This window comes from Macrotis lagotis, chromosome 1 (assembly GCF_037893015.1).
Source record: "Macrotis lagotis isolate mMagLag1 chromosome 1, bilby.v1.9.chrom.fasta, whole genome shotgun sequence".
NCBI classification, from domain to species: Eukaryota; Metazoa; Chordata; class Mammalia; order Peramelemorphia; family Peramelidae; genus Macrotis; species Macrotis lagotis.
Window position 1 is genome coordinate 310,109,710 of NC_133658.1, and position 24,635 is coordinate 310,134,344.

Genomic DNA, 24,635 nt, shown 5'->3' on the forward strand with positions numbered 1-24,635 from the left:
TACCTTCTTTTGTGTACTATCATCACACAATGGGCCAAGAGGAAGAAAAAGGAATTAATATATTTTGCCTCACCCTCCCTCTACCAAAATCATTCAGCATTGTGAAGGTTCCATCCATTACCAACATGTGAGTTCTGGGAAAGAACTTAATTTGGAAAGAGACCAAGGCTATCCACTGCATCCTTGGCCATTCGTTGCCAATTATTGTCTTGTCACTGGGCTTCCATGATGACTCTAGAGGACACAGTAAGGCTGACCATTTTGTCTGATTCTGTCTGACTTAAATCCAATTCATGTGCAAGTCAAGACATTACCCTTATGGTGTCATCATTGTCTACGTCACATAGTCTGTAGTATATACCCAAATTCAGAAGCTCTACAATTCTTTGTAAGGCAATGGGGTTAAGTGACTTGCCCAAGGCCACACAGCTAGGTAATTATTAAGTGTCTGAGGCCAGATTTGAACTCAGGTCCTCCTGACTCCAGGGCTGGTGCTCTCTCCATTGCACCACTTAGCTGCCCCTAGCTCTGCAATTCTATCCTCGATTACTCTAGAACCTCAGAGACTATCTAGTCCAATACTTCCCATTTTACAGATCAGTAAACCAAGTCCAAAAAGAGGCCAAATACTGTCCCCACAGACAAGTAGTAGTAATACAAGCAATCTGACTCCACAGATAGCTCTCTAATGGAATAGATCCTACTACATTCTACTTTCAAGATTAAAAATATTTTTCCCCATTACAACCACCTGCCCTACACCTCTGCTTCAAATTGAAATCTATTCTTTTATCCTTTGAGAGTCACTTTGTGATCCTAGATGGAATTTTCTTGGCAAAGATACTGGAGTGGTTTGCCATTTCCTTTGAAAGCTCAAAAGCTCATTTTCCAGATGAAGAACTGAGGCAAACAGGATTAAATGACTTGTCCAAGGTCACACAGATAGAGCTAATAAATTTCTGAAGCTGGATTTGAACTTGGGTCTTCCTGACTCCAGGGTGGCCTGGTGTGCTAACATGGTGCCATCTAGCTGCCCCTACTTTTAATTTAAAATTACTGCAGTGCTATTGTTCTTGTTCATTTTCTCATAAAACCACCCAAAGTTCTTCCTTCACAATCTTGACCATGTTCAACTGTGTACTAACCCAGTTCTCAAAGCTCCAGCTCCTCTTCTCATAGCTTTTTCCATTCCTACTTAAATGAAATGCTGCTGAATAGTGTTAGAAGAAATCACATCACAAATCTATTAGTTTCCTTGGGGTCCTGCTTTCATTCTTAATTAACTACTATTTTCACTTGTTTTTTTTTTTGCAAGGCAATGGGGTTAAGTGACTTGCCCAAGGTCACACAGCTAGGTAATTATTATGTATCTGAGGCTAGATTTGAACTCAGATCCTCCTGACTCTAAGGCCAGTGCTCTATCTGTTGTGCCACGTAGCTGCTCCACATGTCCAGTTTTTTTAACCATAGCATCCAAAGGTTTTGTTCTAGGTCCTGTTCTTTTCTTTCTCTACACCTCTATGCAAATGATCCCCAGACCTATATATTCATTTATAGTCTCCTAAGTCTTACATTACCAATTGCATTGTAAGACATAAACAGGATGTCTTCTGTAATCCTCTCTCTCTCTCTCTCTCTCTCTTAAAGATTTTTGCAAGGCAAACAGGGTTAAATGGCTTGCCCAAGGCCACACAGCTAGGTAATTATGAAGTGTCTGAGACTGGATTTGAACCCAGGTACTCCTGACTCCAGGGCCTGTGCTTTATCCACTGCGCCACCTAGCCACCCCTGTAATCCTTTCTTAAACACAAATGGTACAATTTCTCATTCCCCTCCCTTCATTGCTAATTTCAGTAAGGGCACCACTTCAGTCATTCATGTTCATCAATCAGTTGCCATATTTGACTATTTAGCTCTCTTCATTATCTCAAATCATCTTCCTAGTTCACTACCTTATTACCTTTCATCTGAACTACTGCAATAGCTTTCCAGTTAGTTTTCCTGAATCTAATCTCTCCCTTCTCTATCTTCCAAAAACTTAGCAAATTAATATTCATTCCTAAAACAAAGAATTAACCATATTTCTCTCCTGCTTAAGGAAACTCAAGGGTTTCACAGTAAAATATGAAATATTTTATTTGGCTTTCAAAGTCCTTCATAATCTATCTTCAACCTATCTTTTCAGATGGATTTTACATTTTCTCCGCTATCCCCACTCTGTTCTAGTCAAACTAGTCTGCTTATTATTTTTCACACACAGTATTTCAGGGATCACCTTCCTAAATGAAGCCTTTCCCCAAGTTGCTGATTTCCTAGTCCCTTCAAATTATGTTGTTTTTCCTTTACACCTTTAGTATTTCCTATTTTATGTAGATGTTTCTCCCTTGTAGAAAATAAGCCTCTTGAAGGAAGAGATTTTTTTTAATATCCTCAATGTTTCACACATAATAAATGTCCGTTGAATGAATTATGTCAAAAAAAATTCTTATGGCAAAGATGATAAATCCACTCCAACTAGGTGGTTCTGTGGGGAAATTGAGAAAATTCTTAATTTGAATCAATGCAAATGGGTTCCCCTCTTGCTACTTACCGGAAGAACAAGACCTCTCAGTGTAATTTCTCCAGTCATGGCTACATCTGAACGCACCAGCCGCCCACTAAAAAGTGAGGCAAGGCAGGTTACTATAGTAACTCCAGCAGATGGTCCATCTTTTGTGACAGCTCCAGCTGGGAAGTGCAGATGGATGTCTGTGTTGTCAAGCAAATCAAAACTTCCAGAAGCTATTATTAAAGAACAAAAAAAAATTCAGTAGAAAATCAAAACCTATATTTTTCTTGGTCTTTGTACTTAGGGCTTTCCCTTTCCATTAGTCTTTTAATATCATTTTAATATATTACTATATTGGGTCCAAAGCCCTTCAAAGCCTCAAATGAATCTTAACAAAGTTGATACTTATTTTTTATAAATAACACTGTCTCTTAGTTATGTCACAATTCACAAAAAAAAAAACCTAATGGAGTATAACTTAAACTTTTTATTTTTTTAATAATCTTGTTTCTATACTAAAAATAGGTTAACTTGGTTGATTAATAAAGGTTTTTATATTTTTCAAAAGCTTTCCTTGATAATCATTGTGTAATTACAAGAAATAGTGTATAGCTAATGCTTTAAGAAGAAATTGGGGGGGGGGCAGCGGCTAGGTGGCGCAGTAGATAGAGAGTACTGGCCCTGGAATCAGAATGACCTGAGTTCAAATGCGACCTCAGACACTTAATTACCTAGCTGTGTGATCCTGGGCTTAACTCCATTACTTTGCCAAAAAAAAAATGGGGTGGCTAGGTGGTGCAGTGGATAGAGCACTGGCCCTGGAGTCAGGAGGACCTGAGTTCAAATCCGGCTTCAGACATTTAATAATTACCTAGCTGTGTGGCCTTGGGCAAGCCACTTAACCCCACTGCCTTGCAAAAAAAAAAAAATCTTATTACCACTAGGGAAGTCTTAAAGCTCAATTATAAGGATGTTTTTAATATAATCACAATAAAGTATCTTCAACTTATTTTAACTTTGGTGAAGGAATTCTGGGAAAAGACAATGTAAAAAATCTAATCTGGATAGTTAATATTATAGATCCAACATTATATACCACTATTGTTTAAAGGTCACATACCATTGGTTAGGTGATATTTCTTTGCATTGCTGCGCAGCCAACTGATAGCAAGGTGTGCAGACTCCTTCATTACATCTCCCAGCTGTCCAGTCAGTGTTAACTGACCTTCACCATCCATTCGACTTGCTTCCACAAACATGATCTCCCCACCTAATGGACTCCAGACTAAACCTATTGCCACTCCTGGCTGATTCAAACGCTCAGATACCTTAAAACAAAACAAAAAACCCCAAAGAATTAACACCATTTCTAAAGGACTATATGCAAGTGCCAACTTATTTCTAAGCTTCTGACCAAAGAGTACACCAAATGGATAAAGCTTTGTGTTTAATTCCCCCTAAAGAATTTTTTTTTTTTTTAGGTTTTTGCAAGGCAAATGGGGTTAAGTGGCTTGCCCAAGGCCACACAGCTAGGTAATTATTAAGTGTCTGAGACTGGATTTGAACCCAGGTACTCCTGACTCCAAGGCCAGTGCTCTATCCACTATGCCACCTAGCCGCCCCAGGAATTTTTAACTACTAATATCTAAAAGACTTACTACCAACGGTAACTTCATTGTTGTCATTTGTAAGCTTTAAGAAACCAAGTATAAATAATTCTGGTTTTAAAGATTATGTGAGCCCAGAGACATTTAACACCTGCCTTGGTTATCAAAGGAACAAACTTACTATTCTAGCTATTCAAGAGTCAATATTAATCTTGCATATTCCTCCACTGTTACCTGATTTATTGCATGTTCACTGGTGTCATGAAGAGGAATGAACCCTATTATATAACAAAAGTATTTAAGAAGTGTTCATCTTGGGTATTTTAGACCCTACACTCAATCAGTGAGAGTGAAGGGAGCTTGGGTACAGAAAATCTTTCTATATTCAATATCATCTAGAGTTTCTTGCTTCCAATCTGATTTACTTTGAGGCCTACAAGGAGCTATAACTTTCATATTTTCAGCATTAACAGCAAAGAAAAGCTAGTTATTAGTGTCACAGATTTCTTCATCTGAAATAGAATTTCTGTGATTTGATTTCCTACCTTTTTAAACTTAAAAATTCTATAGATCCCAATCTTCCTCCTCTTTTAAGGGGAAGTAAACCAGATAAAGCTAGCTTATGAAATCTATAACAAAGTTTCAATGTGAGCCTAGGACACATTTTTCTGACATGAAAATGGCCCTATTCTACAGAATGTTCATTAATTTATAAGCTAAAAGATGTGGGAAAGACAAGGAAAAGAAACTCAAATGAAGAAATAGTACTGCTCCCCCAATATGTAATCAAACTGAAAACTAAGTAGGAATTATGGAAGAAAAAGAAACATACATGTAAGACATGTAACCCATTTGTCACAATTCTATGTCACAACAAGGATTAAGTTATTCAGTACTTGAAGAGAATCATCTTTAAAAACAGGAGGTACTTCGACTTGTATACTTAGGACACTGTGATCTTTTAGGAGAACCTAACAATGTAGTATTTACTGTTCCTGTTTCACTGAAAATGTCAAAAGGACAAATAACAAGCCTTATTTCAATGGGTAAGGAACTCTAGCTGAGCACACTTGCCCTCAAGGCTAACTAGTACAGATCAGTGCCTCAGAAGGGTCCCAGTGGCAGGGGCAGTGACAAGTTATGGTATTTCTCCAGGTCACTGAGGCAGGAAGAGAAACCCTTATTTCATGCTGCCAAGCATTATTTTGTAATATTTTCTGATAATTGACATAATCCACCTATTTTTAAAAAAATCTATACTTGTTTTCTTAATTTATAGTAAGATATATGCAAAATAGTTCCACAGCTAGTTCAGATATTCCATATTGACCAACATAGAATGTTTTCATTTGCATGTTAATCATTAGCTAGTTTATTTTTTATTTTTATTTTTGCACAGCAATGGGGTTAAGTGGCTTGCCCAAGGCCACACACCTAGGTAATTATTAAGTGTCTGAGGCCGGATTTGAACTCAGGCACTCCTAAGTCCAGGGTTCATACTGTACCCTGTGCCACCTAGCTGCCCCTGCTAGTTTATTTTTTGATCATACCTTTCTCTTCCAGTCTTAGAATCATATAATGTTTACACTTTATATAATGCTACATTTTCATTTTAAAGCGAAGAACAGCTTTACACTTAATGCTTAGGATAAGATCTTTAACAGCTATGGCAAGCCTCAGTTTGAGGATGAAAATTTGCGGGGCTACCAAACAAAGAATTATGGTGTTTCAGGATTATCTTGGTATAAATCATTATTTTGAAATTTGTGTTAAGTAATTTATTTTTTCTAAACAAATTCTTTGTTAACAGATAGCTGCTTCATTCATCAAAAATTTATAGGAGAAAGACCTGACTTCTAGGTCCTTGCTCTGGCACTAACTAGACTTGTGACCTTAGGCAAACTCTTGAGTTTTATCATATCCAATAACAGGTTTCTTCAAGGCTCTGTCCTGCATCTTTTTCCTCTTTTCCCTCCATACTATTTTATTTGGTGATATTGATTTCAATTCCCATGGTTTCAATAAGTTAACTTCTATGCAGATGTTCTCAGATCTACTTGTCTATCTAGTGCTTAACCTCTCTCCTGACTCTGGTCTTTCATTTTCAAGTACCTTTTAGAAATCTCAAACTGGAATTGCCTTTTATTTATTTTTATTTTAATTTTTTTTCCATTTACATTTTTTTCTTTTTTGGTTTTTGCAAGGCAAATGGGGTTAAGTGGCTTGCCCAAGGCCACACAGCTAGGCAATTATTAAGTGTCTGAGACTGGATTTGAACCCAGGTACTCCTGACTCCAGGGCCAGTGCTTTATCCACTGCGCCACCTAGCTGCCCCTTTCCATTTACATTTAAAGATAGTTTTCAACCTTCACTTTTTGTAAGTTTTGCGTTCCATATTTTTCTCCTTCCCTCTCTTCTTTTCCCATTCCCCAAAATAGCAAGTAATCTGATATATGTTAATACATGTTAACATTTCCATATTCACATTATGAAAGAAGAATTAGAAAAGGGAAAAAAATCAAAAGAAAGAAAAAAAACAAATTAAAAAAGTGAAAATAGTATGCTTTGTTCTAATATTCAGACTCTATAGTTCTTTCTCTGGATGTGGATGGCATTTTCCATAAGTCCTTTGGAACTGTTTTTGATCACTGTATTGCTAAGAAGAGCCAAATCTATTCTAGTTGATCATCACACAGTGTTACTGTATACAATGTTCTAGTTCTGCTCATTTCACTCAGCAGCAGTTTATTATATAAGTCTTTCCAGGTTTTTCTGAAATCTGCCTGCTCATGATTTCATATAGAACAATAGTATTCCATTCCATTCATGCAACACAGCTTGTTCAGTCATTCCCCAATTGATGGGCATCCCTTCATTTCCAATTCTTTGCCACCACAAAAGCTGCTCTATATATTTTTGTACATGTGGTTTCTTTTCTTTTTTATGATCTCTTTGGTATATAGATTAGCAGTGGTATTGCTGGATCAAAAGTTATGCACAGTCCTTTGGGTATAGTTCCCAAATGCTCTCCAGAATGGTTAGATGTTTCAGTTTCCCATATTCCCTCCAGCATTTATCATTTGATTTTTCTGTCATATTAGTCAATTTGATAGTTATGAAGTATACAGTACCTCAGAGTTGTTTTAGTTTGCATTTCTCAATAGTGACTTAGAGCATTTTTATATGACTAAAGCTGGTTTTAATTTCTTTATCTGAAGACTGCCTATTCATTATCCTTTGACCATTTATGAATTGGGGAAATGACATGTATTGTTTTTTTTGTTTTTTTTTTTGTTTTTGTCAGGTAGTGAGGTTAAGGGCCCCATTGGCCCAAGGTGACACAGCTAGTAAGCATCAGGTGACAAGCTGGATTTGAACTCTGGCCCTCCTGACTCTAGGACCAGTGCTTTATCCACTGTGCCACTTAACTGCCCCAGTGACTTGTATTTTTATAACTTTAACTCAGGTATATATATATTAGAAATTAGGCCTATATCAGAAACACTGGCTGCAAAAATTGTTTCCCAGCTTTCTGCTGGAACTGTATATCCCAAGAACATCTTCAACTTAACTTGTCCAAAATTGAACTCAATAACTTACTCCTCCCTAAATCTAACTTTCTTCTTATTCACTATAACTCTACACTGTCTCTTACCCCCTCCCCCCAATAGCCAATAAATAGTTAAGTCCTGCTACTTCTACCTTCATTGAATATGCTCCCTTCTCTTCTCTAACTATACCAACACCGTGGTGTAGTTCTCTATCACCTTCTACCTGGACTATCTGAAAACACCTGCTGGTTTGTTCTCCCTGATTCAAAGATCTCTTCATTTCAATCCACCTTCCACTCAGTTGTCAAGCTGTATTACCTTCTTAAAATGTCACTATGGCCTCTAGGATAAAATTTAGAATGTTCTTTTGACCTTTCAAAACTCTTATCATCTAGTCCCCTCTTCCTATGGTTGCACTGACACTAGCCTTTTTGCATCTGGCTTCCCTGGCTTCTTTCAAATTTCAGTTAAGGTCTCAAATAAGGCAAGAGACTTTTCCTAATCTCTCACCTTATGATATTATCCCAAAGTAACTGCTGTGTTTTATTTGAGCTTGGTTCAATGCCTGACTCGTAGTAGGTGTTTAATAGGTACTAGGTTTATTGACTCAAACTTTCTGTGCTTCAGTTTCCAATAAGGGACTAGACTGAATTATTTTGATTATTCTTTCAACTTTAACACTATGACTCAGGTAATGATTACAGAGGAAATTCAAAGTACTTGAAAATAAATTTTTTTCAAGTGTAGTTTAAGAAATTCCTCACATGTAAAAAATTCTCATTTACTAAAAAGCTCTTCCATCCCTAAGAGCCAGATTGCTAGGTAAGATATGAGTTACTCCATACATTGTAATACACCTAGGTAACATGAGGGATGTGTGATAGACTTGTAAACATACATACACTAAAAGATACAGTTGTATTTCTTAGGCGATGAAGATAAAAGGCAAAAAATTAACAGTGTCTGGCACTAAAGTTGGAATTAATGTTTATTTCTCAAATTCCGGCTGGCCTTTTGGGTAATCCATTTAGCTTAAATTAACAATTTTTTTCTACCTTTCCTTAAGGCTAACCTGACATTTCTTACTAATTACTGCAGACCTATAATAAGAAGCAAGAATTTTTTCCATATTTCATAATGTAATGGGGTTTGTGTTTTTTTAAGACTCAAATGACAATTATGAATTGCTGAGACAACACAATTTTTGTGACCAATCTATACACAACATTCAATAACATTTAAATTATAGCTACACATGTTTTGAGATGGTTGAATGTTTCTGTTGCATCCACTAAAGCAATTGATGGGATCTAGCTGACACCCCAGACCCAATTTCCTGACTCCCTCATAGGGCTCCATCAGAAGAAAAAAGTACACTTTGACCTAATCTATCTGTTTAGACATACCACAGAGGCCAACCAATAAGAAACAGCAACAATAAGATGTGGACCTGGACCATAAAGAAAGGACTTTTCTAGAGTAGGGCCTATGCACTACACTACCCTTCTTTGTTGACCCTGGGTGAATTTATGACCAAGTTAAGCTAATTATAGTATCATTAGAATGTTTGTCCATTTTCAAAGAAGACCACGACATCCGGGAGGTGATGCCATGACTGCTGCAGCTGCCCTGAGGCCTGGGCTTTGGGCTTGCTCTGGCAGAGGTCTTCTTGCTGATCCTCCAAATCTTGCCCGGTGCTCCCAGTGGTCAGGAAACTTCTGCCGAGAGCTGCAGCTCCCAGACATTCTCTCTGGGGCTGTTCCCAGGAGGCTGAAGTTTCTTCACTCTATTGAGCTGCCCCTCTAACCCCGTGGAACAGAGTATTTTCACTATTTTTCAGGTTACCTTGGGTTGGAGAATTACCTCACTGGATCTTTCTGTGGGTTCTGTCTCTCAAAAATTTAGTTAGAGTCATAATTTTAAGATTTCTGAAATATTTTGGAAGAGAGCACCTAGGAGAGGCTCTTCTCCTGCCACCATCTTGGCTCCGTTCCTCAAGGTGATGCCATGACAAGCACATGAATTGGATTTGAGTGAGGGGAGCTGTGCTAAGTCACCAGCCTCACTTTCTCCTCTAGAACCATCTGGATCCAGTGGCCAAACATGAACTAGGACAATTGGAAATGGCCCTGGATACAGGGGAAATAACATTAAATGATGTACCCAAGGTCACATAGTTTTAGTAAGTGGCAAATATCTGAGGCTAGATTTGAACTCCCATCCTTCTGAATCCAAGGCCAGTGTTCTCTCCACTGTGCCACCTACATTAATACCCCCCCCTTTGGTGGACTTTTCTGTATGCATTCTGGGTAATCAAATGCACAGTCCACCAAGGCTATGTGGCTCCCTCAAAGCAACAAATTCTTACCTGTACTGCAAATTTAACATTCTGTTAGAAATACAGCACTTCTAGTTTCACCCAATCCAGCACCCAGCCATCCCTAGGGAGCAGAGTTTGCTGGGGAGTATTTATAAAAATACAAGTCATTGGGGCAGCTAAGTGGCACAGTGGATAAAGCACTGGTCCTGGAGTCAGGAGGGCCTGAGTTCAAATCCAGTCTCAGACACTTGATGTTTACTAGCTGTGTCACCTTGGGCCAATGGAGCCCTTAACCTTACTACCTGACAAAACCAAAAAACCAAAATACACTATTCCCCCCCAGATAAATGCCCTTTGCTTGGCTTGGAGTCATAGTTCTTTAGAGACAAACTGAGAAATACTCTCACACTTCATCAGTAACCATAAGACCAGAGAATACTGAACTGATACACATGGCTTCACAAATGGTCATTTTTTTTTGTTTGTAATGCACATCTGTTTCAATAATGTACAAAAGCAGCAGTCTATATTCTCTGTACCAGTGATGGGGACTGGGTCAATCTGTTATCACATTATTGTCATTTATCAATGCTTGTTGGATTGGATCATTAAGTCTCTTTAAGAAAAAATTTAAATGCAGAGTTGTGTTTGTGATAACTAGGAAAAATGCATTCAGACCTGTTACATGCCATCAGTGTTGTCTTGTGTGAGTGAAAATGTTTGATCTGCATAAGATGTGAGGTTTGTGGTTTTTTAAAAACTATTTTTATATAATAAAAAATTCCTATTATATAAAGTTCTAAGGCTTAGAAAGCACTCATTTCAAAACAATCCTCCCTATTTTACAAATGAAGAAACTGATGAAGCAAAAATCAAAAGACTTATTAGATAGGATCACAGGATTTAGAGGGATGAGATTAAAAATGATTTTGAGTATTACTCCCACTTTTTCAAATGAAGAAAATGGGTCATAAAAAAGGAAAATGAGTTGCACAAAGTCAGACAAATAGTAGGACAGTTCCTGGGCAATGCTCTTTATAAGCATACCTGTTAATGATCACATACATCTCTGGCAGACATCTGAGCCAGGGCTAGAAAAAACAATGAATAAGAGCAGTGCTTTCCCTACTGTTTCATGATGCCATTCCCAATTTCAGATGCTGTAATTCTTGGGGACACTTCATATTTATGCTCCTTTCTTTAATAACCTCCTTTGGTTTCATTGAAAGCTGAGTGAGATAGATTCAACTTATTTCTTCTTAAGTTTTTAAAATGTCATTTGTTATACTGGCTTGATGCTTTGACTTTTCTGATAAAAGGACTAAATGAAACCAGTTGATTATACTTAAAAAACAGCCCTTGTTTTCCCCTTCTTTGCTGTATAACATATAGCCTGATGAGCATGGAGATTATAGGAGAGTTTCTTCATTAGCTTTTTTAGACTTCATTGTAATCTCTATAAAGATATATCTCCCTTTAAATGACCAAATCAGCATTCTTTTTTTTTTGTTTTTTTTTTTAGGTCTTTGCAAGGCAAATGGGGTTAAGTGGCTTGCCCAAGGCCACACAGCTAGGTAAATTATTAAGTGTCTGAGACCAGATTTGAACTCAGGTACTCCTGACTCCAGGGCCAGCGCTTTATTCACTACGCCACCTAGCTGCCCCATTCACATGCAATTCTTGACAAATGAGAAATTCTCTTTAGGTTAACCTAGTGTTGGGGATAGGTTAATTCCCAATTGCAGCAGATCCTAAACCACAAAAAGGTTACCAGGGGTCACTCATAAAAAAATGAATTCTACTGAATTTCTCTCATAATGAGGTACATTAAGAATACAGATAGGCGAAATTGCTTGAAACTTTCCTTAAAATAGAAACCAACAAAGTTGTAAGGGAGAGCTTATACTTGGTTCTCTGATTAAATCAGGTTGGAATTTAGAAGTTATTTTAGGACCAAGCTGTGTCAACTGACTTTTTTTTATCCATTAGGGAAAAAAAATGTAGGATGAAATTTTTTTACTTTTTAAAATTATACTTTTTTTGCATCCATTAATGCAAATAAATGAGTTAACATTCCTTGTTTACATGTAAAGCATTTTATACTTCTAATAAATACAGTACCAGCTTTTATATAGAGAGTATGTGTTGTAAGTGCAGTTTAATGTTTTAGTATAGAGTTGGATGATTTCTAAAATCTGAATGGATCAGGAAATACAAGCAAAAATATGATACTGATGTTGGAGGGCCTGAAATCCTATGGCCAAAAATCAGATTATATGACATATGCTTGTGGCTTACAATGATTAGTTTTCTGAGATAGAAAGCTGAAGAAATTTACTTGGGAAAAACTAGAAATATTTATTTATTGCTTTTAGCCTATTTTATAACTGCCAACTACAGCAAGATTTTTCCAAAGTCAGAGTGCACTGTTCTTATTTGAACCCGTCTCTGTGTTGAAAGGAACCTATACGCACTCTTCCCTAAATTTACGTTACTTGTGATGTACACAAGTACACAAGTGTCAAGAACCCATATGACTTTGCTCATTAGGCAAGTTCAACCTGACAATAAGGTAGGGGGTGATGGTGGTGGGGGGCAGTTGGGAATGGGGAGGTATAGCAAACTAACACATTAGCCACCTTTAAAAGTATTCTCAGCAAGATTTGCAGCTAATTGTTATAAATTTTTCTGTTGAATCTTGGAAGGCTCTATATCTTTTTATATTCCTGATAACTACTCTGCCTTTATATATAAATTCAAGAAGATATGCAATTTCATTAGTCTAGGGAAGAAACAATAACTGACATTTTTATAGCTCTTCAAGATTTTCAAAGTACTTTATTTTAGCCTTTTCTTATTTAAGCCCCATAATTATTGAGTGAAGTACCATGGTTATTAGATGAAGAAACTGGGCTGAGACAGCAAGTAACTGGCCCTAATAAATGTGTACTCAGATCTTCCTGACTCCACATCCAGTGTGCTCTCCTCTAAGCTGTATCTCTGCTATGTCATGCATACAGTAGCAGTACACATTTGATCAAGGTTTCTAGAAAGCACTAAAAATGCTATTTTACCCTCTGGCATTTTTTCCCTAAATCTAATGACTAGGGAGGAAGGAAAGTAGTACTTACTATTTCTGGTTTCCAAGCTAAGCTTTGATTTTTGCAGTATTTTTCTCACAACACTGTGTGAAGCATAGTAGAGAGTAAAAGAAGCATTATCCCTTTTATAGTGATTGGGAGTCTTGAGAAACATAGAGCAATGAGGAGAGTTAGGCCAAATGACCATTATTAATGACCAGACTATCTAGTTAGTTTGGAGGAATACCCCAGGAACCTGACTTCTGCAAACTTGGGGAAGATCAAAGGTTCTGTCCTCTGAGACCTAAGCTGTTGAGCTCAAAGATAAAATTTGGAAAGGTAACAAGATTTTGTGGTATATTATTAAATTATCCTCCAGATTCATGTAAGTATAAATGGGCTGATTTACACACAGAGTAAAAATTTCATAAGCAAAGTAAAACAGAATTTCTTCTTTGGGCATTAAATATTTAGAACTGTTAAACTGTTCTAATAAAATTTCTAATCTATTCCCCTTTGGTTTTTCCCTTTGTCATAGTTCCAAGAGTTACAGCACTGCCTCCAAAAACAATACCAATAAAAAAGTTTGGAGGAAGTTTAAAGTATATATCCTCCTTATGTTCATGGATTAGAACTGGAAATATCTGCAAGGCCATTTAGCCTGATCCCTTCATCTAAACCAGGGAAGTAATTGCTATAGCCTGAGGCTACAGGGAAGATAGTGCCAAGCTGGAATTCAAACTCAAGGCTTCCAACTTCAAATCCAGTAATCTTTCCCCTCTTCTGTATTAGTAATATGGACTATTCTTGTTCTATTATTCTCAGTGAAATGCTGGAATGTACTTTTGCTAGAATCATATTGATTAAATGGATTAAAGTGATCTCACTGACACTGCACAGGGACAATTTTTCTCATTTTCCTCAACAAACCATTTTTAGTACTTTATAATCTTTCAGAGCAAGAAAGCAGAATTCCTAAGGTAAGAAGCTCAATTCACAGATCCCCAAGGTTTTTTCTTATGCTTACATATTCAAGTTGATGTTATCTTAAGGTCTTAAGAAACCTGAAGACACCCTACTTCTAAGGGACTTTATAAATCCTACAAATAGCTCCAAATGATTCTGATAGATTCAGTTCTCCATCACACCTACTACCTAAGACAATAATTTTTATTTATGAACTGAAAACTATAAAAATGCAAAAAGAGAGTATGAGATAAGGCTGCCCCATTCCTATTCTGACCTTGGTCAAACAATTTTCATTGACAGATAATCCAAATGCCCAATAAGGATCATTATTTTCTGCCACTCACCCAGTCATGAAATAAACCTTAAAATCATGAATGAGGTGATGGCTGCATTGCACTTCTGAATAAAGCTGTGCCAAAAAATAATATTAATATTAATGACACTTTTCCCTGAAAAGTTTTCCTAGGGATTTAGTGAGATACAAAAAGAAGTAAAATGCATTAAGGAAGACTGTCTTAAGCATAGATAAACATCTATTTGAAGCAACTTCTTCAAGTTCTCCTCTTCTTTCCTAGTTTTGCCATGATCTGAGAGCTCAGGGTGTATGAAATTTGTGTGATGTAGTCACACAAAGGAAATGGGTGGAGACTTATATGCTAGTTTGAGCTAAAAGGAAATAACAACAGAAGAACAGTATCCTGAAAGAAGGAATCTAAGACAGACTGAATGGGCAGTAATCTCTAGTGCTCATTTTCAAGCAATTATCTTGTACTAGCTTCCCCCCCAACCTAAGATATCTCATATTAAAGCAAATATACACTAACAATAAAGATGTGCAAAAAAAAGTAGACCTGTTACATGAGAGAAATTTTGTGGCTTTCCTCTTGAAGGGGATTGGATGGTAGGGAAGAAAAAGGGCAGTAGAGTCTAGATTATAGTTAAGGAAGACCTTGATAACACTTTTATGCCACCTGGAAAACAAATCTTAACTATAAAATACAATAAAAATGACCAAACTTCAAAACAATAAGCAATGGCTGAATTAAATCATTCTAGGATAGAGAAACAACAACAGTCACCTCCATTTCATACATCGGTGGCCCCAGGATATCTTTCAGTGCGTGGAAATCAATTAAGATAGGCATTTCAGGTGGCAGGGCCAGGTCAGCTGTGTCACTGATGGATTCGGGTTTGGCATCTTCCAGGAGGTGTTCTCTGCACCCTGATAAGAGTAAATTTAACAATCATAAGAATGTCAGATGATTGTGGTATAGTTGGAAGGAATGCTAAACTGGGACCCAAAAGATCAGCAGTTTTCTTCTAGCAATTATGCAACTCAAGGTAAGTCACTTACCCCATCTACCTCATAGAGAAGCTGAAAAGAAAGTCTTTATGATCCTTAAAAGTACTAAATAAATGTTTTATTATATAAGTATTCAAGCAGTCTGCCTCATCCAAAAACCTATTTAAAAAGACAAATCAGAAGCATATAATTATTTTAAAATTAAATATTTCATCTTATCTTTCTGATGTACTGAGGCAGAGAAATCCATTGTCAATGTTAAAAAAATTAAGACTCCATGTGAGATAGTATTATGTCAACCAAGTGTTTTAGAGTGCTTGGAGGGAGCCATAAGGTGATGAAAATAAAGGCTAAATATTCAAAGACCCATATGCACTATTTTTGATGATCTAGTAAAAATCCATGTCCTAAGGTCATTTAATCTCTTTTACTGTTTTTTTTTAGGGTTTTTTTTCAAGGCAATGGGGTTAAATGGCCTTGCTCAAGGCCACACAGCTAGGTAATTATTAAGTGTCTGAGTCTTTGTCTGAGTATCCACTGTGCCGCCGCCTAATCTCTTCTACTCTTGATTAAACTAGGCAGGACTTGAAGTCTTTAACTTCATTGGTAGGTCACCTGAGTTTGGAAAAGGCAGTTACTCTCATGTGCTATGCCTCTCTTGTGAGTACTTGGGTCAGCTGTGATGATGTGATTTACCTCTCTGAAAGCCAAGGAGGTCAAAAAAAACCAAACCAAACCAATCCAAACCAAACCAGGGGGGCAGCTAGGTGATGCAGTGGATAGAATCCTGGCCCTGGAGTAAGAAGACCTAAGTTCAAATCTGACCTCAGACACTTGATACTTGCTAATTGTGGGTACTTGGGGAAGTCAACCCCACTACCTCACACCCCTCCCCAAGTCAAGGAGGAAGTCTAGTGAAATCCCTTAGAATAATGCAGCATTTCCTCCTTGTCTCCTGATTTGACTAAACTCTAGGTTGGCTAATTGCTGGGAAAAAGTACAGATTCATTTAGGTTTAAACTATACTAATAGGAATAATGGATTATGGATGATGACAAAAAATATTTATTTTGGATTTTTAAGCTTTATAGAGTTTTACATAGATTAATTTATTTGACTTTCTTAGTAAACTTTTGAGTACGACAAGAATTAGCTCCATTTTATGAATGATGAGACTAAGGCTCAGAGGAATTAAGGAATTTTATCATGGTCACATCAAATATCAGAAGCGAAATTCAAACTGAGAGGGGGAGCTAGGTGGTGCAGTAGAAAGAGCACCAGACCTGGAGTTAGAAACATTCATCTTCCTGAGTTCAAATCTGGCCTCAGACACTACTTATTAGCTGTGTGACCCTGGGCAAGTCACTTAACTGTCTCAATTTCCTCATCTGTAAAATGAACTGGAGAAGAAATCTGCTATCCTTTTCAGTAGTTCCAGGACAGTCTTGGTCTGTGTTCACTAGCTGCTCTGAACCACTGGGGTAGGGACAGGGGTGGGCGGGGATGGCTCAGAAAGGGCCCTCAGAGATGAGGTCGACAGCACAGCTTGGAAATTCTTTCAATGCCTGTCAAGGGTTTTCAATTAGTTGTAGAGGGTGGGAGGCCTGTACAGCAAGATTTCTGCTATCATGGTGAGTCTCAGCTGATTGCACCAGCCTCCAGTCCCCAATTAATGACCTGGAAGGGCTTCTGGAGGCCCTAGGCTGAATTTAAATGGGCCAAATAGCTGACAGTTCCTGAAGCCAGCAGGGAAGTAAGACCAAGATGATTCACTCTGTTCTTAGAAAAATACAGTATTTGTTCATCTAAATTTATTTGGAATTGAAAGTTGAGGTGTTTGGAGCTAACCTGAGACAATACTACCTAAGAATTATTTATCCCGTGTTTTTTAGGTTAGGGTAGGCCTTCACTATTTTCTCATCTACTATGTTCCTCTACCCGTCCCCCCAACCATATTTTAATACTAAGATGGAATCATGAAGTAAATATATGTAATTTTACATATATCCCATTAAAGTCTGCTCTATGAGTTTCCTACATACTGTTTGAGTAATGGCTAACATTTATAGTACTTTAAGGTTTATAAAATGTTTTACATGTATTTCCTTCATGATTCCTAAGTAGTCTGCAAGGTTTAAATCTCTACATAAATGTTAGCTGTGATCAAAAATAATCTAGACATACTATGTACTCCTACTTGGTGAATATTTTCCAAAGAGACTGCACAACTTATACCTTTAAACTCCACCATCCCTCCAGCCCTAGTTGAAATTCCACCCTCTCCATCCCTTATGAAGTCAAACCACACTAGTCTTTCCCCTTCATCAAGAATTTCAATCAGTTACAGCAATGGCCTTGGAGTCAGGAGGACCTGAGTTCAAAGAAGGGTTTAGATACTTAATTACCTAGCTGTGTGACCTTGGGCAAGTCACTTAACCCCATTGCCTTGCCAAAAAAAAAAAAAAGAAAAATCTTATTACCATTAGTGGAGATTTAAAGCTCAGTTATAGGGAATGTTTTTAATGTCATCACAATAAAATATCTTAAACTTGGATGGTTAATACTATAGATTTAACACTGAATTATATACCACTGCTGAATAAGGGTTGTAAAAACAAAACAAAACAAAATTTCAATCAATAAGCACTGTGTTAAGCATGGAGCCTTCTTGCTACCCTCCCACAGCACTTCAAGTCTGCCATTTAATGATCTGTTTTACTCTCTTCTAATTTGTTTTGCTCAGGTGTCCAGCTAACTAGACTATGTGCACATTAAGGACAGAGATTTCAGCACATACTTTTTCATCTTATGCTGTTGTTTTCCAAAGTCCTTGTAGTTTCTTTGCCACATGTAATGGTGTGACCTTTGAAAAGATCAGCTTAGGGGACCACACCCGGAAAATGAAGATCCCAGTACCTTTCCTATCTCTCTATTGCATAGTGTTGCTGTAAGGATAAAACAATCTGTGAGTGTGAAAGGACTATGAAAACTGTAGGACAATATAATTAAGGGGCACAATGTACCCCTGGAACACATCCACAGCGTGTCTTGGTTATTAATAATAGTAGCTAAATATGTATATAAAGCTTTAAAGTTGCAAACTACTTAGGATACAGTATCTCACTTGAAATCCACACCAACTCTTCAAGGTGGGCTACACAGGTTAACACCCCCATTTTATGGCTGAGGAAACTGAGGCTTAGAGCAGTGGTCACACAATTACTGAGTGTTGAGGGAAGGATTTAAACCTGGTCTTTCCTAACTCTAAGTCCTGTGGTTTTGTTCTTGTTCTTTTGAATGGTGTGGGAGAAACAGGAAGAAGGGTTAATTTTGCTTAAATCTAAAAGTGGTGATGAAAGAGCTGTCACTGGTACTGGGTGGTCAAAGGAGATGAGACGTGTTCTGCTACTAAGTGCAATGGCTCCCTCATGTTCAACAACAAAAGACTGGCTAAACTCTTGATTGGCTTCTGTACACTAAGTAGATTGTTGGGTTACATACTAAGGTTCATATGGGAAAGCATATGAGTGTTTATTGGGAGAAATATCGTCATTTAATTAAAAATAATTGCACAGAGAGAAAACTGCCACCTGTATAAAGTTACTGTAGCATGAAGCTACAAGAGAAATAGTTTCATATAATAGGTTTAAGGAGTTGTATTTTCTGTCTTTTTAAGATGATTTGCTTCTTTGATACCTGATCACCATGCCAGTCTGTATAATGCTGTCATAGGAGGAAATTACTAGAGAATGGAAGAAAGCCAACCTACGGTGATCTACCAATGGTTTCAAGACATCCAGTCCTTTGTTATGTGTAATGCTGAATTCTGTATATAAGTCCTGAGAATACATTTGGACCAAGGGTAAAGGTTTGGGGGAGTGGGAGGAGAGAAGCTACTTATATAGTTAAGTCAACCAGCACTCATAATAGAAGAGCTGGCAATTTGCCTTAGGCCATAGAAGCAACAGCTGTGTTATGAAAAATTCAATAAAGTCCCAACTAATCTGCACTTCAAAATGGGATGCCATTAAAAAACAAGTAAGAGACTCAATCTGTGATATTGTGCCAGGATCTCTGGGGAGAGACCACAAGCTGGACAGAAGGCACAAGATGCCACCAGAGGTGAGAACAGAGAAGTACTAGATCTTAATGGGAATGTACATTTTGAACCCTTATAGAAAATTCTGTCTTAAAACAAACGCTACCATTCAGGGGGAAAAAGAACTATATGTCACTGGAGAACATGGCTTTGGTCACCTTAAGGTCCCAAGTACAAAACAGTCAACCCTAAGGCAGAAGTCACTCTGCACTAAGTTCACTGAAGGAGGAGAGACGTAAAAGGACTATTCTACCACAGCTATTCAGCTTTGGCAGTGTTCCCTCTGCACACAACCCTGTGTTGTAGATACTCTGCTGTGGCAGTTTGTATCATAACATGAATAGTCACACAGCCCAGGGAATTTTGACTGTTGGTAAAGTTCAGCATTGCCAGTGGGAAAGATGAATGTACCCAAAATCTTGGGACCTTTTAAAGCTTCTCTAGAAGACTCATCCTTCCTATTGGAACAGTGTCCTATTATCTCTTTTTTGAGGACTAAAAAGAAGCACAGTAGAGGCCACTGGGTTAATTATAGAGTTAAAAACAGAGAGGAAAATGCTGGCCTGATGAAAATATGCATGGGAGCACTGTATAATTCTAGAGAACAGAAGGCTATTGATGTGGTTAGATTAGCTGTTACCCTTCCCCCATCCCCAGAGGAATTACCAGTATGGCAATTAGAGAGTCCCCATAAAGCTTTCCCATACAGCAAAGTTCTTATATACATCTCAGAGCAAAGTTTAACACATTGTTTAAAACAAAATCAATTCCACAATCGTATGCTTTTTTTAAAAAAAAATGGCTTTTTTGAGAGGTTAGGGATGGAATGTTGAATTATCAGGGTCATATAGCACGAAACAGGTCAGTAAATGAGAGTTTTGAATTTTGGCTCTATTTACAACAGACTCAGTCTTTGGCCTTGAGCAAAATCACTTATCCTCTCTGTATCTGGGTTTCCTCTCTATATACTGGGATAATTAATACTGACCTAAGGGGATTGCTAATAGAATTAAATAATGTTTATACTATGCCTTATTATGAAGAAATGAAAAACTCTGATTTATCATTAGATCATTTTCCAAAGTTCCTTTCTAATAAGGTACCAGGATGAAATATAAACTCAAGTTACCTATTTTCTCTCCCATTCAGTTTACGCGAAGACCAGTCTTTTTTTTTCGTGATTCAAAGGATAATTCTGAAGCAAACCCTACATGTTATTTACAGTGACCACGCTAGGGGGCATAAAATTCTATCAGAACATCTTTATCAGGAGACACAATTTCATCCAAGTTCTTAGCAATTACTACCTTCACAGGTCCATCATTATTCTCCGGGACTTTTTTTTTTTAATCTTTGGTCTTTATTTAAACTCCACAGTTCTTTCTCTAGGTGGTATTCTCCATCACAGATCCCTAAAATTGTTCCTGATTGTTGCACTGATGGAATGAGCACGTCCATTAAGGTTTATCCTCACCCCATGTTGCTGTTAGGGTGTACAATGTTCTTCTGGGTCTGCTCATCTCACTCAGGCTCAAACTTTTTAAAAAGTAACTACTCAGAATGAAATCAAGGGAATTCTTCAGGAATCAAGGGCTTCCCATCACAGGAGAACTCCTTTGGTGTAACACATTTCCCCCTTTTCACAGTTTCAACAGCAACAACAGGCAACTCTCCAAAGGTTCTTTCCAAGCCAGAGTCAGAAAGTTCCTGGCTAAAAGTTTTGCATCCAGCTGCAGCCAAGTTGAGCTTCCAAGGTTCCAGGAATTTATGTAGCACCATCTTTACTCTGTTTCTCCAGTAGTTGGATCCTTCATCTCACAGTCCACATCAGATTAAGTCACAAGTAGATTGTTCCCCTGGAGTAAGTTTTTCTTGTCTTCTGTTATGTGAGGACAGGTACCAAAAATGTTCTCCTAGAAAAATTTTTTAAATTTTGCCACTGCTAATCTTTTCTTGAATGGATTGTATGATGTTTTCCTCAAATTTGTTTGTCATATGTGGAGGCTGGAACAGAATCCTCTCCATCAGAATCATACTTCTTTACCAGATCATCAACATTGGTAATTTTCCCTCAAGATGATGGAAGGAGACTGTAGCAACTTCTCTTAAGCTTACCCAGAACCTCTTCCACACTGACATAAAAAATATACCAAACTGAATTCTGAGGAGGTAAGTCAAGAAAAAGTCACAATGAGCCATTTTTTCTAGTCCAGGGCAAATTAAGAGGACAGAGAGGTCTGCAGACACTGCAATGGAAGCAAAGAATAACAACACTGCAGAAATGACATTGACTTAGAGCAGCAGTAGCCTCCTGTGACATTGCAGAAACCTGATCAGAAAGATGTCCTAGAGGTCCATCCCTGCACTAGCACAAGACACAGGATCAGGTCTCCATTTTCAAGTTCTGGATCACAATTCCAGGGCAGGAAGAAACGAGTGGAGTTATGAGGGAAAATGGGTTCTACCAGAGTGTAGACCAGGAGGGCAGTGACAGGTTTCTCTCTGGATCACTCACAGGCCCCCTGAGCAAGCAGTGAATGTACCAGAAGTTTCCCCTCCCCTCCCCATAACCTCAATGAGCAGAGCTCAACTCTAATACAACAACCAAAGTCAAGGAATAGGCTAGAAAAATGAGCAAACAGCAGCAACAGAAAGCTACTATGGTAAGAGGGAAATTCAAGAACAAACTCAGAAAAAGACAACTACTAAAAATTATCTACAAGCAAAGCTTCAAAGGAAATGCTTATAGGAAACAAGCCTACAACATTTCCTAGAAGAGCATAGTAATAATTGTAGGTATGGCCAGGTGGTGCAATGGATGGAACACCAGCCCTGGAGCCACAAGCACCCGAGCCCATATCTGGCCCTGTATACCCAACAATCACCAGCCATGTGACATTGCAAGCCACCTGAACCCCACTGCCCTGCAAAAACCAAAAAAAGAAAAAAATAAAGACCCAAAATAAAATAAAATAGTAATAATAGTAGGAGTGGCTGGGTGGCGGACAGAGCATTGGCCCTTGAGCCAGGAGCACCCGGGTCCAAATCCGGCCTCAGACACCCAATGATCACCCTGCTATGCAGCCCCAGGCAGGCCACCCAGCCCCATTTGCCCTGCACCCCCCCCACCAAAATAATAATAAAAAATGTGCTTCCGTCTTTGTTCCAACACCAACCACTCTGTCATGGGTGGATCACATTCTTTATGATAAGTTCATGGCAAAAGTTACTTCCATATTTTTCCACCGTTGCCATTGCTGATTACAACTCCCTCCTTTCATATTTCTCCACTACCATGTAGTGGAGAAATGTACTATATTTTGTACTATGTACTATATTTTCTCTCTCCTTTCACTGACTCTGCTGTAGGGTCGCTGAGTGGCGCAGCAGACAGATCCCTGCCCCTAGGGCCAAGAGGCCTGGAGCCCCCCTACCACCCCTTAGGCCCAACATCCACCTGGCCCTATGGTCCCAGACAGGCCATCCAATCCCAGCCCCTTGCAAGAAGTAAAGAAGAAAATGCGTTATATCTGACCACTCTCCTCCCATGGTCCATCCTCTCCTCCATCACTCACATCCCCCCCTTCCCCTTGCCCCCCCTTCTTACTCCAGATGCCTATACCCCATTGAGTATATATGCTGTTTCCTCTCCTAGCCACCTCTGATGAGAGCAAAGATTCCCTCATTCCCCCTTGCCTTCCCCCCTTCCATATCATTGCAATAGCTCACTGTAATGAAGAAAAATCTTATTATATGAAATATCTTGGCCTATTCCCCCTCTCCTTTTTCTTTCTCCCATTACATTTCCCTTTTTTTCTATTGACTCCATTTTTACACCTTATTTTATCTTCAAATTCAGCTTTCTCCTGTGCTTCAACTATAAAAGCTCCCTCTACCTGCTCTATTAACTGAGAAGGTTCATATGAGTATTATCAGTGTCATTTTTCTATACAGGTATACCTGCAGTTCATCATCATTAAGTCCCTCATATTTTCCCCTTCTCCTCCAATCTCCATGCTTCACCTGAGTCCTCTATCTGAAGATCAAACCTTCTGTTCAGCTCTGGCCATTCCAACAGGAACATTTGAAATTCCTCTGGTTCATTCAAAGTCCATCTTTTTCCCTGGAAGAGGACATTCCAGTTTTGCTGGGTAGTTGATTCTTGGTTGTATTCTAAGCTCCTTTGCCTTCCGGTATATTATATTCCAAGCCCTATGAGCTTCCAATGTAGTTGCTGCTAAGTCCTGTGTGATCCTGACTGCAGCTCCATGATATTTGAACTGTATCCTTCTGGCTGCTTGTAATATTTTCTCTTTGACTTGGGAGCTCTGGAATTTGGCTATAATATTCCTGGGAGTTGGTTTTTTGGGATCTCTTTCTCAGGGGGATCGGTGGATTCTCTCCATTTCTATTTTGCCCTCTGCTTCTAGAATATCAGGGCAGTTTTCCTGTAGTAATTCTTTGAAAATGATGTCAAGGCTCTTTTTCCTGATCATGACTTTCAGGTATTAAAATAATTTTTAAATTATCTTTCCTAAGTCTGTTTTCCATATCAGTTGTTTTTTCAATGAGATGTTTCACATTTTCTTCTAATTTTTCATTCTTTTGGTTTTGAAGTATTGATTCCTGGTTTCTTGTAAATTCATCAATCTCCCTGAGTTCTATTCTTTGTTTGAAGGATTTCTTCTCCTCAGAGTTTTCTTATCTCCTTTTCCATCTGGCCAATTTTGCTTTTTAAAGCATTCTTCTCCTCAATAACTTAGGATCTCAGTGTGTGAGGCTCTGTCCTCCCTCCTGGTCTGTGAATGACCATATGTGCCCCACTCTGACAAGGGGCTGAGGTGGGGGGGGGGGGGCTGCTGTTCTATGGGGGGGCCTAGACTGCGATCAGGATCTGAATGTGGTCAGAACCCCAGAGTCCTGTTTCAGGGGTAGAGGACAGAGCTCTGCAGTCTCTCTTCACTCCCCTCCCTAGGTTCAATGGGGTCAGCCTGCTTATGTTTCCTGGATCTGGCCATGCTGCTCTCTGTGTGCCCTGAAGGCTGGGCTTGCTCTGGCAGAGGTCCCCCCTTACCCCAATTTGTGCCTGGTGCTCCCCGGGGCATAGCTCAGGAGACTCCCTCCGCTGCTGTGAGCCATGGCTCCCAGCACCCTGGGG

General features: G+C 38.5%; 1 protein-coding gene across 1 annotated transcript in view; it reads right to left on the reverse strand.

Annotated features, from left to right (window-relative positions):
* LONP2 (lon peptidase 2, peroxisomal) overlaps window positions 1-24,635 on the reverse strand; it is a 133,615-nt gene that overhangs the window by 2,526 nt on the left and 106,454 nt on the right. Inside the window, exons 12-14 of the mRNA XM_074211398.1 lie at window positions 15,155-15,297; window positions 3,669-3,876; window positions 2,591-2,781 (exon numbers count right to left, since the gene is read on the reverse strand). Coding sequence (XP_074067499.1) covers window positions 2,591-2,781; window positions 3,669-3,876; window positions 15,155-15,297 — 542 coding nt within the window. The remainder of the gene's footprint in view (window positions 1-2,590; window positions 2,782-3,668; window positions 3,877-15,154; window positions 15,298-24,635) is intronic.